We start from the raw sequence: 14,089 nt of genomic DNA on the forward strand, positions 1-14,089 counted from the left end.
TATTATTATTGTGATCACAATTCAGTATGGATCAAAACCACATTTATATCCTATGACTAATTATAAACAACTGCATGGACACTTCCATCTCTTTATGCCATTGCTCGAGCTATAACTGCACACTTCGCATTCCCAGGCCAAGGATAAAGCCTCTCTCCTCCCTCTGGCTGCATTCCCACTACGTGGCTGTCTTCCGCCGGCATCTGTGAACTCGTCTTCCTCGCGTGAAAAATGGATAGAATTTTCTTGGTCATCTTTTATCATTTACTGAGTCCATCGAGACTGTTATTTAAAAGAATTGAACTGTCTGGCATTCTCTTTCTTTGTTTAGCAAGATTTTATGCATCTCTCAACATGGCACTTTGATCTTCACCTAGGTAATGTTAAATTTTATATGTTTTCCTTTCAGCAGTGTAATTCAATTTTCCTTGTACTTTAGTGTCCTTTGCCCATCTTCCCTTTAAGGTGAATTGAGGTTTGACTTGTAGCAGGGACAAGGACAAGGAGAGGTCTCGTTACCTGGACAGACCCAACAGAGACAAGAGTGGACGCTCTGAGAGAGATCGACGAAGCAGGAGTCGTGACAGGCGGAGTGGCAGTCATGAAAGGCAGAGCAAGAACCTGTCAAGGAGTAAAGACTTAGATATAAGGTAGGGGAATTTATTTTTTGTGATATTACTGCACAACTTGTTGGTTTGTGTTTTATTAGGAAGAAACAATGCCATTTAGTACTGGGCAAGGTTTAAGTGCATTGTCTTCGTCTAGATTTTAGACTTTTAGAAGAACATACAGGAGAAACTGATCATCTTAACAGATCTCTTATTGAAGATTTAAATGTTAAGATTTACTGCATTTACCTTAAAATTAAACTTTCGTGAATAGGTTTATATCTGTATAGGTCAAGCGGTGGTGAGTTTGTCAGATTTAACTACTACAAGGATAAACGCAATTTTAATGGCTATTTATTTATTTATTTATTTATTTATTTATTTATTTATTTATTTATTTATTTATTTATTTATTTATTTATTTATTCGTATCAGAAGCAGTACATGATATGAATTATTAAGAATAAGAAATAATTAATGGGCCTAACTGATGAAAACATACTAGAGGTACATTCAAGTAACAATTATATCATATCGGACCAGAATTTGGTGAGATCTCGATCATTTGGTGTGGCCTTCACCAAATCTTGCATGGTGCAAACGAGAGGGCAGGAGTTACAATTAAGAAGGCGCACTTTAATGGCTATAATACCATATTTGCTTAAAAATCTGGGTGGAAGGTATATGCAAGAAATTAGTAAGTCAGTTGATTAGAATTAAGTCATCATTTCACAGTTCCGGTTTCTCGGATATTGTTTAGAATTAAAATACTTTTTAAAGATAAAAAAGTCTCATGATTTCACATAGTAGATGGCAATTTATTATGTTCCTTAACGTGTTCTTGAACATAAAGTATTTTTAGTATTTTTAAGTTTGTAGTATTCCACGCTGCCCTGCCATTTCCGATTTCATTTAGCTGCGCTGCCTACTATCAGCAGTCGTCATGTATTTAATTTTAACATTCTTTCGGTCCAAGGAATGCTTCCCATGATTTGTTGGCATTTTCAAGAGCAACTTTTTGTTTCCGCCTGTAGCATACATTGAACTCCTTCACAGTAAATTGTGGACCGTGGCATGTTTAGCGTTCCTCCACAAATTGAATGCTCAAATTTTGAACCTTCAGTGCTTTTCCATAGCTACTTATAGGCGAAGTCGTGCTTGAAATCAAAGGAGGGACTCTGGACTCGGTCTTGTACTGAAATTGCATCCAGTTCAATAGTGTCGTATTCCATCTAACTCATTAGGCTACAGGTGATTAAGGAGACTGTTGCACTTTGAATGCCAGTCCTGCGGTGTAGGGGTAGCATGCCTGACTCTTACCTGGGGGCCCCAGGTTCAATTCCTGGCCTTATAATCTGAAATTCTTCAGGCTGAGCATCGGCCGCTTGGTAGGACATAGCCTTTCGAGGCTGTTGAGCCATGGGGTTTGATTTTGTTTGCCCTTTGAGTCAAGAACCGGCCTGCATGCTGTTGGGTGTACCTTGTCATATTTATACTTGCACATGAAAGAAGAGCAATGTGTGATATAAGCGGAGATTATTTCAAAAATTAGGGTGTGATATATGTGATGGCAAAATACATGCGAGTAAATATAGCAAGTGTTGCCAGAACATCAGATGTTTAACCCTTTCCCTGCCAAACTAAAATAATGTAGTACTGCTAAAACTGCCAACCTAAATTCAGGTCGAATGTAAGGTTTTACTGAAAATTTTATACTCTCCTCACTTTTGAAGCTATATTGGTGAATTTTCTTCTAATGATTCACAATATATCCATGTATACATCCTGGGATTTACTTTGTTGTCGCTTAGGTCTTTATATTCAAAACATATTAATGAACTATCCATTTCCAGTTTCTATAATTAAATTTCTCAATTTGACTGGCATAGTATTTCATTTTCTTAATTATTTCACATAAATGTTTGAATCAGTTAACTGTGTTGTCTTTTAATGTTAAAAGTTTTAAATATGTATGTTTAAAACTGTCCAAATGAATTTAGTTTTTGAAATTGAAATTTGAAGTTAAGTTCGTCAAGTTGACCTGCATCTTACTTAACACTAAAATCTTCATCTTCACCATCGTCATTTGTAGTAGCAGCATCAGTTATAATAATATTAGTAGTGATTTGAGGAGGGGTAACACCTGTAGGCCTAGTATCTGTGTCGTGAACTTTAACTGTCTCACAGTTTTTATCTTTGCTAGAAGAAATATCGCTGTCACTTCCTAACAACATTGATTCCAAGTCTGCATCACACACGTGGAATAATATTTTACTATCTTACCGTACACAAATTTACAGTATAATACGCAAAAACACGATAAAAGCAATACTTGCGCCAAACAAACTTGCTCGGCAACATGGCCAACATGTGCCAACCTCACAAAAAAATACAAAATAAGAATGTTATATATCTTTGTCAGAGAGGAAGTGGCTTTTACTTTTTGCTAGAGATACCATGGATCAGCCAACATGCACATGCGAGTCATCTGTTGCGTTAAACCTGAACAAACTGCATTTGGAAACAAGCCCTTACAGGATCGGATCATGGCAGCATTATGATTCACAGAGCATTGACTCGCATTGGATCTCGGCAGTCTTTAGGTTTAATGTACAATGGTGAGCCTTTATATTATGACCGCCTCTATAATACGATATAGGACCACTTTTTGCTTCCAGAACCATGGCCGCTCGGTGAGGCATTTACTTTATTTATTTATTTATTTATTTATTTATTTATTTATTTATTTATTTATTTATTTATTTATTTATTTATTTATTTATTTATTTATTTATTGCACACTACAGGACTTAGTATCCCAATTACAGTGGCAACTACGATAGATAAGCTACAATTAACATGGTGAAACTTATATCTAAACTATATTCTACAGTTTTATCTAATCTCCTATACTATTGATATAAAATATGAAAGTATTTTTCTAAAGACTAAAGAGCCTTATGTTAATGCGGTGGAACAACACACGACAAAGTAAAATGATAAAATAAATGAAGCAATGCATTATATTGCATAATATTGATATAAAATATGAAAGTATTTTTCAACCTTATATTAATGCGGTGGAACAACACACGACAAAGTAAAATGATAGAATAAATAAAGCAATATATTATATTGCATAATATTGATATAAAATATGAACGTTTTTTTCTAAAGACTAAAGAAACCTTATATTAATGCGGTGGAACAACACACGACAAAGTAAAATGATAGAATAAATAAAGCAATACATTATATTGCATAATAATATAGAACTTCACCTTACAATTTCCCCTATTTTTAGGACTTCATATAATTGCGCGATGAAGTTCCGGTGGTGGAAGGTATCCTCAAGTGTTTTGGTACCACAAGCGCAACATCAGGTCCTACAGTTAGCGTACACTGCTGGACTGTGGAAATATAGCACGAACCTCCTCCTCCAAATCGAATCACATAATATGTCCAATGGGCTTCATATGGAGGCTATTAGAGGCCACAGCATTAAAGCATATGCTCTAGCATTTTCCTCAAATCAGTCCTTCACGATCCTGGCAGTGTGGAGTGGCACATTGTCCTGTTGATAGTGGCCATCACTATCAACTAACACTGCTGACATGAACAGATGAACTTAGTACCCAACAGCATATAGATACTGGATAGCTGTTATGGATTGGTGTACCTGAATAATGGGTCCCGTGTGTCCCTTGAAAACATTGCCCAGCACACCTCCATCAGCTTGCCTGTTCTACTGTGCAACCATGTGCCGTATACTCAGATGGAAATCATTGTACACGTGCTTGGCCGTCAATGTGATAAATCGGGAATCTGGACTCATCGGTCCAGGACACCCTTTCTACAATCATTCACGGTCCAGTGGCTATGATTTTGCTCTTGCCTCGCCCTGCATTCAGTGGAGCACATTTAGCCTTGGGCTACAACTGGGTCGACTCCAGCAGTCCATTGCACAGTGGTGTTCGATGAACCTTGCGCTGAGACATGTTGGGCTCTTCATCACCATTGTACCCATTGGTGACTTCTCAAACTGTGGTCTCACAGTCACTCCGGATGATGCACGACAGCCTCTGCTGCATATATACTATACCACCAACATGTTACGTGTTAGTCTCCCCGCTCCAGGCGTGCAAAATATTCCCAGGTTGAGGTGGTCATAATGGAATGGCTTATTGGTGCATTTTGTTCCATTCGTCAAGAGATATAGAGAAAATACTGACGTTTCACCATAAGAACCTTCGTCAGTGGCATCTTTCCACAAATAGTTGTCCTCACTACTGTCCACTGAATTTGAAATTCCAGATTTCTTAAAGCTTTTGGACACTAGATCGTTGGGAATGCACGCACATGCGGTCTTGATCCAGCTGCATATTAGTCCCACTTCAGGCCTCTTCACTCGTCCGGTTGGTGTTAACGCCTGATCACCATCAGACATCCATTCGGTGTACAACTGTTTTGTTGCAGTTTTGAAAGGCCGGTTCACGCACACAGCCAACGGCTGTAGAATAGAAGGGAGTCCTCCGGGTATTATCACAAAATCAGTTTTTCCTTTCCTCCTCGTATCTTTTACGGCATCAGTTGTATGTCCTCGGTAACTGTCCACCACGAGCATGTTTTGTTTCTTTAACAAAGCTCCCAGGCGACGTTGCCAAACGCACTTCACCCAGTCCTCACATAACGCACTGTCAATCCAGCCGGACTCGTGTTCTAACAATAACACTGGATGGCAAGTTTCCTTTCGGAAGCGTTTTCCTTTTCAGAACCACATATGGAGGGAGTTTGGTGCCATCTGCTAATATGCACAACATTACCGTGCATCGTTGATTTTCGTTACCACCTGTTCTGATGGTTACACTTTTAGAATACTTCGTATCCACTGTATTTTCCAACGGCATTTCAAAATAGACAGGGGTCTGGTCAGCATTCCCAATTTGCGACAGCAAATAAGAATTTTGCTTCCTCAAATGAATATTGTAACGCTGAAAGGCCGTTAATTTTTTTTTTTCATACGCCCCAGGGAGACGTTGTGAAATAGACGTAGGCCGTCTCCCCTTTCTCCAATAAAAGTTTCGGATCCATCCGCGACTTGCAGTAAAACCCTGTGTTCTGAGTTCTTTTGAGATCTCCAGTGCTTTCACTTGACACATTTCAGTATAGACACACCATATCCTAACACGTTTTTCTATCACAAATGTGTGGAGTCGTTCTTCAATTTCCGGAAACACTGCACTCCACCCGCGGAACGCTCTGTGACCGCCGTTACTTTTTAGAAGTTTTTCCTTCTTCCTCCAATCACAAATACACGATTCATCAATATTGTACTTTTTGCCAACGGCACAATTTCTGTATATTTCAGCTTCGCTTACAACTTTAAGTTTCTGTCGCACGGTAAATCAGCGCAGGCGCCGTTTTGCATCCATCGCTTACTATCGAGACAGCACTTTCATGGGACAGATACGGAACTCAAATGCGAGCGAGGTAGACTTCCGTAACCAACACTCTCGACTCTCGCAAAGTACGATATCCCGCAAGAATAGCCATTTGCGCATCCAGCGCCAGCAACACTTGTGAAACAAATGACTATCGAGCATCCGCGGCAGCGGCTTTCATATTTACTGCATATTTGCCCATATTCTTTGATTTACCATATTTCATTACATTAAGTTTTGCGTTTACATGCCACTGTAACCGTATGTAGAAAAAATCGATCTTGTTTTCTAGAACGCAACTAAAACACAATAAGACCTGAATGCCCGTTTATACGTGGTATATTGAGTATGGTAACCATATTCAATATATATTTCAATTCTCCATGTAAACGTTGTAAATATTTAAGAGAATGAACGGCTTGATTATGACCCGCACCCAAGATTTGGAACCAATGTTTTTGGGAAAAAAGTGCGGGTGTTATTTGGGATTATACGGTACTCAAAATTGCTACAGGGGGAAGCTTATTTGCCCGAAATTTTACACATCATCCCTTATTTGTTCAAATATATTTGCAAATGCATTAGATATTTTATTGGGTGGGGTGGTATTTATATTCAGTAATAATATTTGATCATTCTGTTTGTGGTGTGGATTTTTTTTTACATCTCACTGACACAGATATGTCTTTTGGCGATGATGGAATAGGAAAGGGCTAGGAGCGGGAAGGAAGCGACCATGGCCTTAATTATGGAACAGCCCCAGCATCTGCCCGGTGCGAAAATGTGAAACCACATAACACCATCTCCAGGGCTGCCAGCATTGTGGTTCAAACCCAGTAATGCAGGCTAATAGCTACGTGACCCTAACAATATGGCCAACTCCCTCCTTTGTGTTATTTCTAAGGAAGTGTAAGTGTATAATTGTGTTCATAAAGAGTGTACATTTTTCATGTAACATAGTAAATAACAAAGGTCTGTCAGATGATGGATATTTTGCAGAGATTTCAGGTCACAGAAAATATAATATTTTGTGATGAAAATCCCTGCGAAAAGGTGCTGCGATCCCGGGTGGACACTAGCTGCTAATCCTTTGGATCATCTCATCTGTAAACACTATCACTCGAAAGTTCAAAACATTCTTATCTTTGTGACTCCTTGAAACATAAATGCAGAAATATCTTCACTTTGCCAACCTGTTTATTTTCCAGGCGAAATCGTTCTCCTGACCACAGGCATCGATCTCGTAGCCCTCAGTCCCGTCATTCATCTTCTCTTTCAAGTTACTCCAAACATTCTGACCTGTCTCGCTCCTCTAGATCAGGCGGCAGTAGCGAAAAGGATCGTGAGCGCTGTCGCAGTTCGAAGAGCAGGGATCGGCAGAGATCTCACAGCCGTGACCGAAGGTCAAGGAGCCGGGATCAACGGAGATCTCGTAGCAGAGACAGGAGATCACGGAGCAGGGATAGAAGGTCCCGTAGCCGGGACAGGCCTAGTAAGGATCATCGTAGGAGAGGCTATGACAAGAAACCCAATAAACTGACAGGTAAGTTTACCTTATTTCATTGAGTACTGTGATAAACTTTCTTTTATGTTGATCTTTGTAAATTTCCATTTTTGAAATTAAACACGTTTGAAATCCCGTGTGTAGTGGGTACAGCGAGGCAACATTATAATCTGAAGTCTTGAAAAGAAGCAGTCAACGGTCCGTTGTCGCACAGTCATCCTGGCATGGGGAATGCAAAGAAACCTTATCGCTGTGATCTTGCCACACGACTGAAACAAGAATCTAGTGAATATACTTGTCCAGACTGGTGTAAATAACAACCAAATTTTTATAATGAACCTTTAAACAATACAATGCAACTTCCTCTGTGGGAGTAGTCAACAATGTGTGAGAATGGCACCAGAAACCATCAATTCAAAGCTTTCATCAGATGTTGAAAGAAATCCATTCCACGAGTAAAGAATTTTGTCGTAGGAAATTAAACTCTTACCTCAAACGATGCCATGCACCATTAGAAATATTTTAGATTTGGAACGTACCAAAGAAGAGCAAGAAAGCAACTGTCAGCAGTTTTCCTTTTGACAAAGTTTTGAGAGACTGTTGGAGAATAATACAAATGGCAGTCACGAACAAATTCTCTTTGCCGACTTGAAAATTTTCACTACGGAAGAAAAACTGAATTGCTGGAATAATCAAATGAATGCTCCCAGCTCTTGGAAAGCCACTGTGAACTTTCATGTCTGTCATTGATGGTTTTGTGAGAAGTGTTAATGAAGTCACACCATGGCATTTCTGTGAAAGGGGAGTGAAAACTTGTGCCTACAATTACCAAAGCAACATTCAAGAAAAAATTATGTAGTCGCCACGTTTTGTGTGTGTATCCACTGGATATTCTGGCAGGACTTGGTGCCAACCCACAAGGCATGGTTGACACAACCTTTGCTGTAGCACAATGTGCTCTTAGCTAATTCCCACTGCCAGTTGACTCTCAAGAAGCCTGTTCAGTAATTGACTCCACACGGCCTTACTTCTAAATTGAAGTTTCGCAAAACAAATGAGTATCGCCTTTCCTCTGTTGCCAGCGCGCTACACCCGCAAGAACAGCTGATGCAGTACGGCCACGGTAAACAGCCCTTGTAAAATGTAATACTGTACTCAGAAAAACTAATGAATATGGATTGAAAACAAATTCACAAAAACCGTACTTACTAACATCTGACACTAATAAGGGAATATATTGTATGCATGTTCAGTCTTCAGCCCGAAGGATGGTTGGATCCTCAACAGCTCTGCCATCAGCTGTCATAGATGGCCTAGGCATCACTGAAGAGGCGTAATAGGGAAATGAGGAGTGAGGTAGTTTCCCGTTGCTTTCCTCGCCGAGCCATAAGTTGCTGTTACAATCAGTCTGCCAAGCCCACAGAAATGCATGCACCAACCGACCCTATAAGCAACATTTTCACACCATTCATAGCAGGGACTGGCTGCATAAGGAATGGCATTACTAGCATCGCTCATACCTCAGTCACTTTCACATTGTCAAAGTCAAGGATAAGACAGAGACAGATCAATGAAAGTAACAAAATTGCTCTAGCCCATTCCAGAAGACATAGTGCACTGTAAACTCTAGGTCCTGCCAGCAAAGGCGGGAGAATATATTATTAAGAATAAAAGAGAATGAGGAAATAAAACATCACTCGCTGCTAATGGCTGGCACAGGAAGGAGGTTATGGGCTACAAAGGCAACACTCCACTGATCTCAGTCACTAGAACCCTCCAACAATATGAAAAACACACTAATTACTGAAGGAAAATGCGAAAGATCGCGAAGCGTACCAAATACCATACACGCTGAGCGGGATAGGTTAACCACGTGGTGACTGTTATCTATTCCTTGTGTTATACATATGGAAAAGCTTTTCCATGTGTATAACACAAGGAGCTGAACCACAACAGATAAGTCACCGTAATGTAAGAAATACCACGAAGTTTTGTAGTAGCAGTCAAAGGGACGCACCATCATTCAAATATTGTGAAAGAAGCAAATCAACACCTCAAGATTTTGGATTGACGTCCCTTTTGACTAAACCCTCATATAAATACAAACTACTACCAAAGGAATATCTGATTTTCAAAACAAGACTAGTTTGATGAACTACCTAATTCAGCATTTTACTGTTCAGAACTAATAAATTACAGTAGCAAGCCTCAAAATTAATACCTGAAGCAGAATTCCAATGTATCCAAGATTTTAATCTTCAGACACCAATAAGTTTTAACAAAAATTACGACTCAAATTTTAACATAGAAGTCAAATTACAATTGTTTTTAATAAACTAGAACTTCAGGAAAACAATTTTAGCCAAATTTTCAACATTTTGAAGATAATGTGTTTTGGACGTCAATGTCTTTAGAATTAACGGATATTCCAATTTTAGTATAGTCATTCATATTGTTAAGCTATTAACGTATTCACAAATTCCTTTGTTTACGTATTTTATTACTTACTTTTAGAATTAATTAAGCAAAAATTTGTTAAAGCAAATCAAAAATGACAGGTCTTAACCTTGAGATGAGTATATAGGCTGAGGATGCTTGAAATCAAGCGAAACATGTCCCTATAAAATAGTGTTGTAGCATTAAGATTTTCTAACAACATAAAACAAATTGTATCGAAAAGGTGGAATAAAAATCACAATATTGTAAGCATATTATAATGACCAACCACTCCCTAACAAAACAAGAAGTTTCATATATGCAGATGACCTTGCACTAGCCTGCCAGTGTGAAACTTTTGAAGAGGTAGAATTCACTCTTGACAGCGCTCTGAAGGAATTAGGCACATATTACAAAGCTAACCACCTAAAGCCGAATCCGTCAAAATCTCTGCTTTGTGCTTTCCACCTCAAAAACAGAGAAGCATCAAGGAAATTACATGTCTCCTGGAATGGAACCATCTTGGAACATTCTTTCACCCCAAAATACCTAGTGGTAACGCTGGACCGCTCTCTCACTTTGAGAAAAAACTGTTCCAACATCAAACACATAGTCAGTGCCAGAAACAACATCCTGAGGAAGCTGAGAGGTACAAACTGGGATGCAAAGGCACAAGTTCTTAGAACCACTGCATTGGTTCTGTGTTACTCTGCTGTAGAATACGCATCGCCTGTGTGGTATAGATCATCCCACGCCAAGACTGTGGACCCTGCCCTGAATGAAGCTTGTAGATTAATCACAGGATGCCTGAAACCTACCCCTGTTGAGAAGCTATACTGTCTTGCTGGCGTTGCACCTCCAAGTATTCATCGAGAAGTCGCTGCTGATCAAGAACGACTGAAGGTTGAGAATGTTGAAGCTCACCCGGTGTTTGGTCATCATCAATCTCAATGTAGGCTGAAATCCAGGAAAAGTTTTCTCCAGACATCAAAGCCCTTGAAAGGACCACCAGATAGGGCAAGACTTTCCTTGTGGAAATCTAAGCAGCAAGAATGGATGGAGCCGCGTGAACATCTTCCGGCTGGCTACAATGAAGACTGGAGTGTTTGGAGGTCCCTTAACCGATTAAGAACTGGTGTCGGCAGGGCTAAGTCCTCACTTAAGTTATGGGGCTTCACATCGGAGGACAGCAAGTGCGACTGTGGTGAAGAACAAACAGTGAACCACATGTATCAATGTCCTCTCTGCCCTTTTTCATGCTCAGTGCAAGATTTAATGCTTGCTGATGACAATGCCATAGGTGTGGCTCAGTTTTGGAGAAACACCATCTAGATGTACAGTAAATTTGGTCAATTTTCCTTTGTTTGTTAATTTTTGTAAATAGTCTATTACTTTTCTGTAACTGTATGATTAAGTATGCTTCGGACACAAGTAAATAAATAAACAAGACAAATATGTACCACGTTAGTCAATTTCACACGATTATGTTCCTAATCCAGATATAGGCTACTATATCATGCGACAAATATTCACTACACTTTACTGTACAATTCAACAGACAAAAAAAATTTAACTTCTGAATGGAATGCGAAATACGTTCACAAATAGGATCACTGTTTTTCAGCAGTCTCGCTGCTAACCGACAAGCAAAACTGAACATTCCTGAGGCTAACGGCTTGCTGCATGAACGTACAAGTTATCCTGTTAAGTTCAGGCCTTTTCCCGTAATCACACAACTGGTGCCGTCTCTTATTCAAGGTGGAAATCATGTTTCTTTCAGAAGGGATGACAAATACAGTAACATTTTTCAGGTCTAGGAAAAATGTGATCGTACTAAGCAGTTACAGCGAAATTTCATGATGCGATAAGTGAGGTATTTTCTTTTTATATAGACTTAATACTATGAGAATCTGGACTTCGAATTTACGACGTGTTAAGCAGAAAAACGTGTTAATGGGGAATGCACTAATGAGGTTTCACTGTATATATTACTGTATATATAAATATTGTTTGTGTAAAATTCTCAGTGATCGTATAATGGTGATGGTATGAACAAGTGAAATAAAATTGTAATTGTAGTAGTCCTCCACTGTCACCTTAGTATTTTTGAGAAAGTTTTCTCTACTTAACCTAAGGATTGTCCATTACCTCCTACAACAACGTTTGGACTGAAGCCAGTTCCCTTACTCTGGTCGTGTAAATGATTGCTGGTACAAATGGAACAGTGGCAAGGGGTACTCCGAGTGAGGATACTAAGGATGAACTTGATGGATAAAGCTGTGCATATAAACAGACTTTGGTTTTACGGTCATGTGAGACGGGTGGAGGAGGATAGGTTTTCTAGGAGGATAATGGACTCTTATCATAGGGGGCAAGGAAAGCCAAGGGTGATCATGATGATCTAGAGATAGGAGAAGAACTAAATGAGGCCGCGGAGCTATTTGCTAATAGAGGTGCATACAGATAGTTGATTCGAGGGTTACAGGCGCAACATTGATAGGCGTACAGTCTATAATGAAGATGTATGTTTATTGTTTTCTTTCTTTTACAGTACTAGAGCGGCTTGGCATTGAGCTCAGAGCTCCAGAGATGCCCCCAGCTGTAACCCCACAGCAATTGTTACAGCGCTCAATTGAAGCACAGGTGCAACAGGTGAAGTCAAATACTGGCATCGAACTTCCCAAGTATTACAACCCGGCAGCTATGAACCCTGCACGTTATGCAGAGCAGATGCAGAAGAGGAAATTACTGTGGGGAAACAAGGTGAGTCATTCACATCAGGTACTACAAGTTCTGGTTTTAATGAATGCATGCATGCATGATAAAATATGGGGTGGTTTGATTCTGTTTAGTTCTAATGTTATGGTCCTGGAATGTATATTGCATGAATGACAAACTTTTGCCCAGTGATCCTGTTGTCACTTTTCTAACAAAAATGTGACTTGATAACAGGGTAGTTTTCTTTTGCCTCAAAATATTGTGGTAACTTCATGCTGGGTACCAATAACATCAGGTTATTGCCATTGCAGCATTTGTTGTATGATAGCAAATGATGGTAATTCCATATTTTATGTTCACTTTTCTTAATGAAAAGTTTCTTGGTGATTTTAAAAATTTGTTTGGTATAACTGCTGTATTTCCGTTTCCTGGCTGCAGGGGGCATGATTTAGGTAGAGGCTTGTTTTTCCACCCAAACAGCTGAGGTTTTCTGGTTGATCGCGGGTTGCAATTTTCAGCTGAAAAATCACGTCAGGAAGGGCATCTGGCCTTAAAACCTGGCTAAACTAAGATAAGCCAGGTGGCTCCAGCAATCTGTCTCTTTTTGCTCGGGATCACTTGATCAGTCTCCTTCATTGAATAGCCATTGCTCAGGAATGTCCTCTTTAGGAATTCAAGTTTACTTTTTAAAATTGCAATTAATGGGTAATTATGCATCCATCAGAAATTCATTGCAATTTATTGGCATTTTATCCTATCTGCATGCCTGTTCTGGTGATATGTTGTTTCTTCATTAGGATTCCAATCATGGACACCTTGTCTCTGTCAGATAAAAATCTTCCCTGGTGACATTGCTATTCTTTCTCCTTGTCCTGACCACCACATATTTGTTTTCATGGTACAATATATGAACAAATGGATGGTGTTGTCATGGGATTGGCGTGTGTACCCGTCATCACTAATTTCTATGTGCAGTATTTTGAATAGCGCTGTCTTTTATTTTGCTTACTTAAGCCTTCCATCTGGTTGAGATATGTCGAAGACACATTTGTTATCTGGCCCCGTGTTGGATACAAATTATCCATACTTTTGGATCACTTGAACAGCATACTTCCAAACATTAAATTTATCATGGGGACTGAGCATTGAGGATGTTTGCCGCTCTTCGATGATTTGGTTTCTAGGAAATTAGACGGAACTTTGGGTCATTCCGTTTACCGTAAACTTAGCCATATTAATAGATACGGTCGGTATCTTTATGGGACTTCTCATTGCCATCTTTGTCAAAAGTGTGCTGTGCTTTTAACACCCTTATCAGTTGAGCAAGGGAGGTTAGTGAGTAGGATAAGTTACCGGTAAAGTTGAATTCCTAGAGAACATTC

The 14,089-nt window shown here is 39.4% G+C and overlaps 1 protein-coding gene across 4 annotated transcripts in view; it reads left to right on the forward strand.

Annotated features, from left to right (window-relative positions):
- Positions 1–14,089, forward strand: part of LOC136886335 (arginine/serine-rich coiled-coil protein 2) — a 99,633-nt gene that overhangs the window by 39,822 nt on the left and 45,722 nt on the right. For 3 of the 4 annotated variants that reach the window (XM_067159071.2, XM_067159068.2, XM_067159070.2), the window contains 3 exons: positions 489–650; positions 7,258–7,592; positions 12,541–12,752. In XM_067159071.2, coding sequence (XP_067015172.1) covers positions 489–650; positions 7,258–7,592; positions 12,541–12,752 — 709 coding nt within the window. The remainder of the gene's footprint in view (positions 1–488; positions 651–7,257; positions 7,593–12,540; positions 12,753–14,089) is intronic. The other variant, XM_067159069.2, reaches the window with a different exon arrangement.

Source organism: Anabrus simplex, chromosome X (assembly GCF_040414725.1).
Source record: "Anabrus simplex isolate iqAnaSimp1 chromosome X, ASM4041472v1, whole genome shotgun sequence".
Taxonomy (NCBI): domain Eukaryota; kingdom Metazoa; phylum Arthropoda; class Insecta; order Orthoptera; family Tettigoniidae; genus Anabrus; species Anabrus simplex.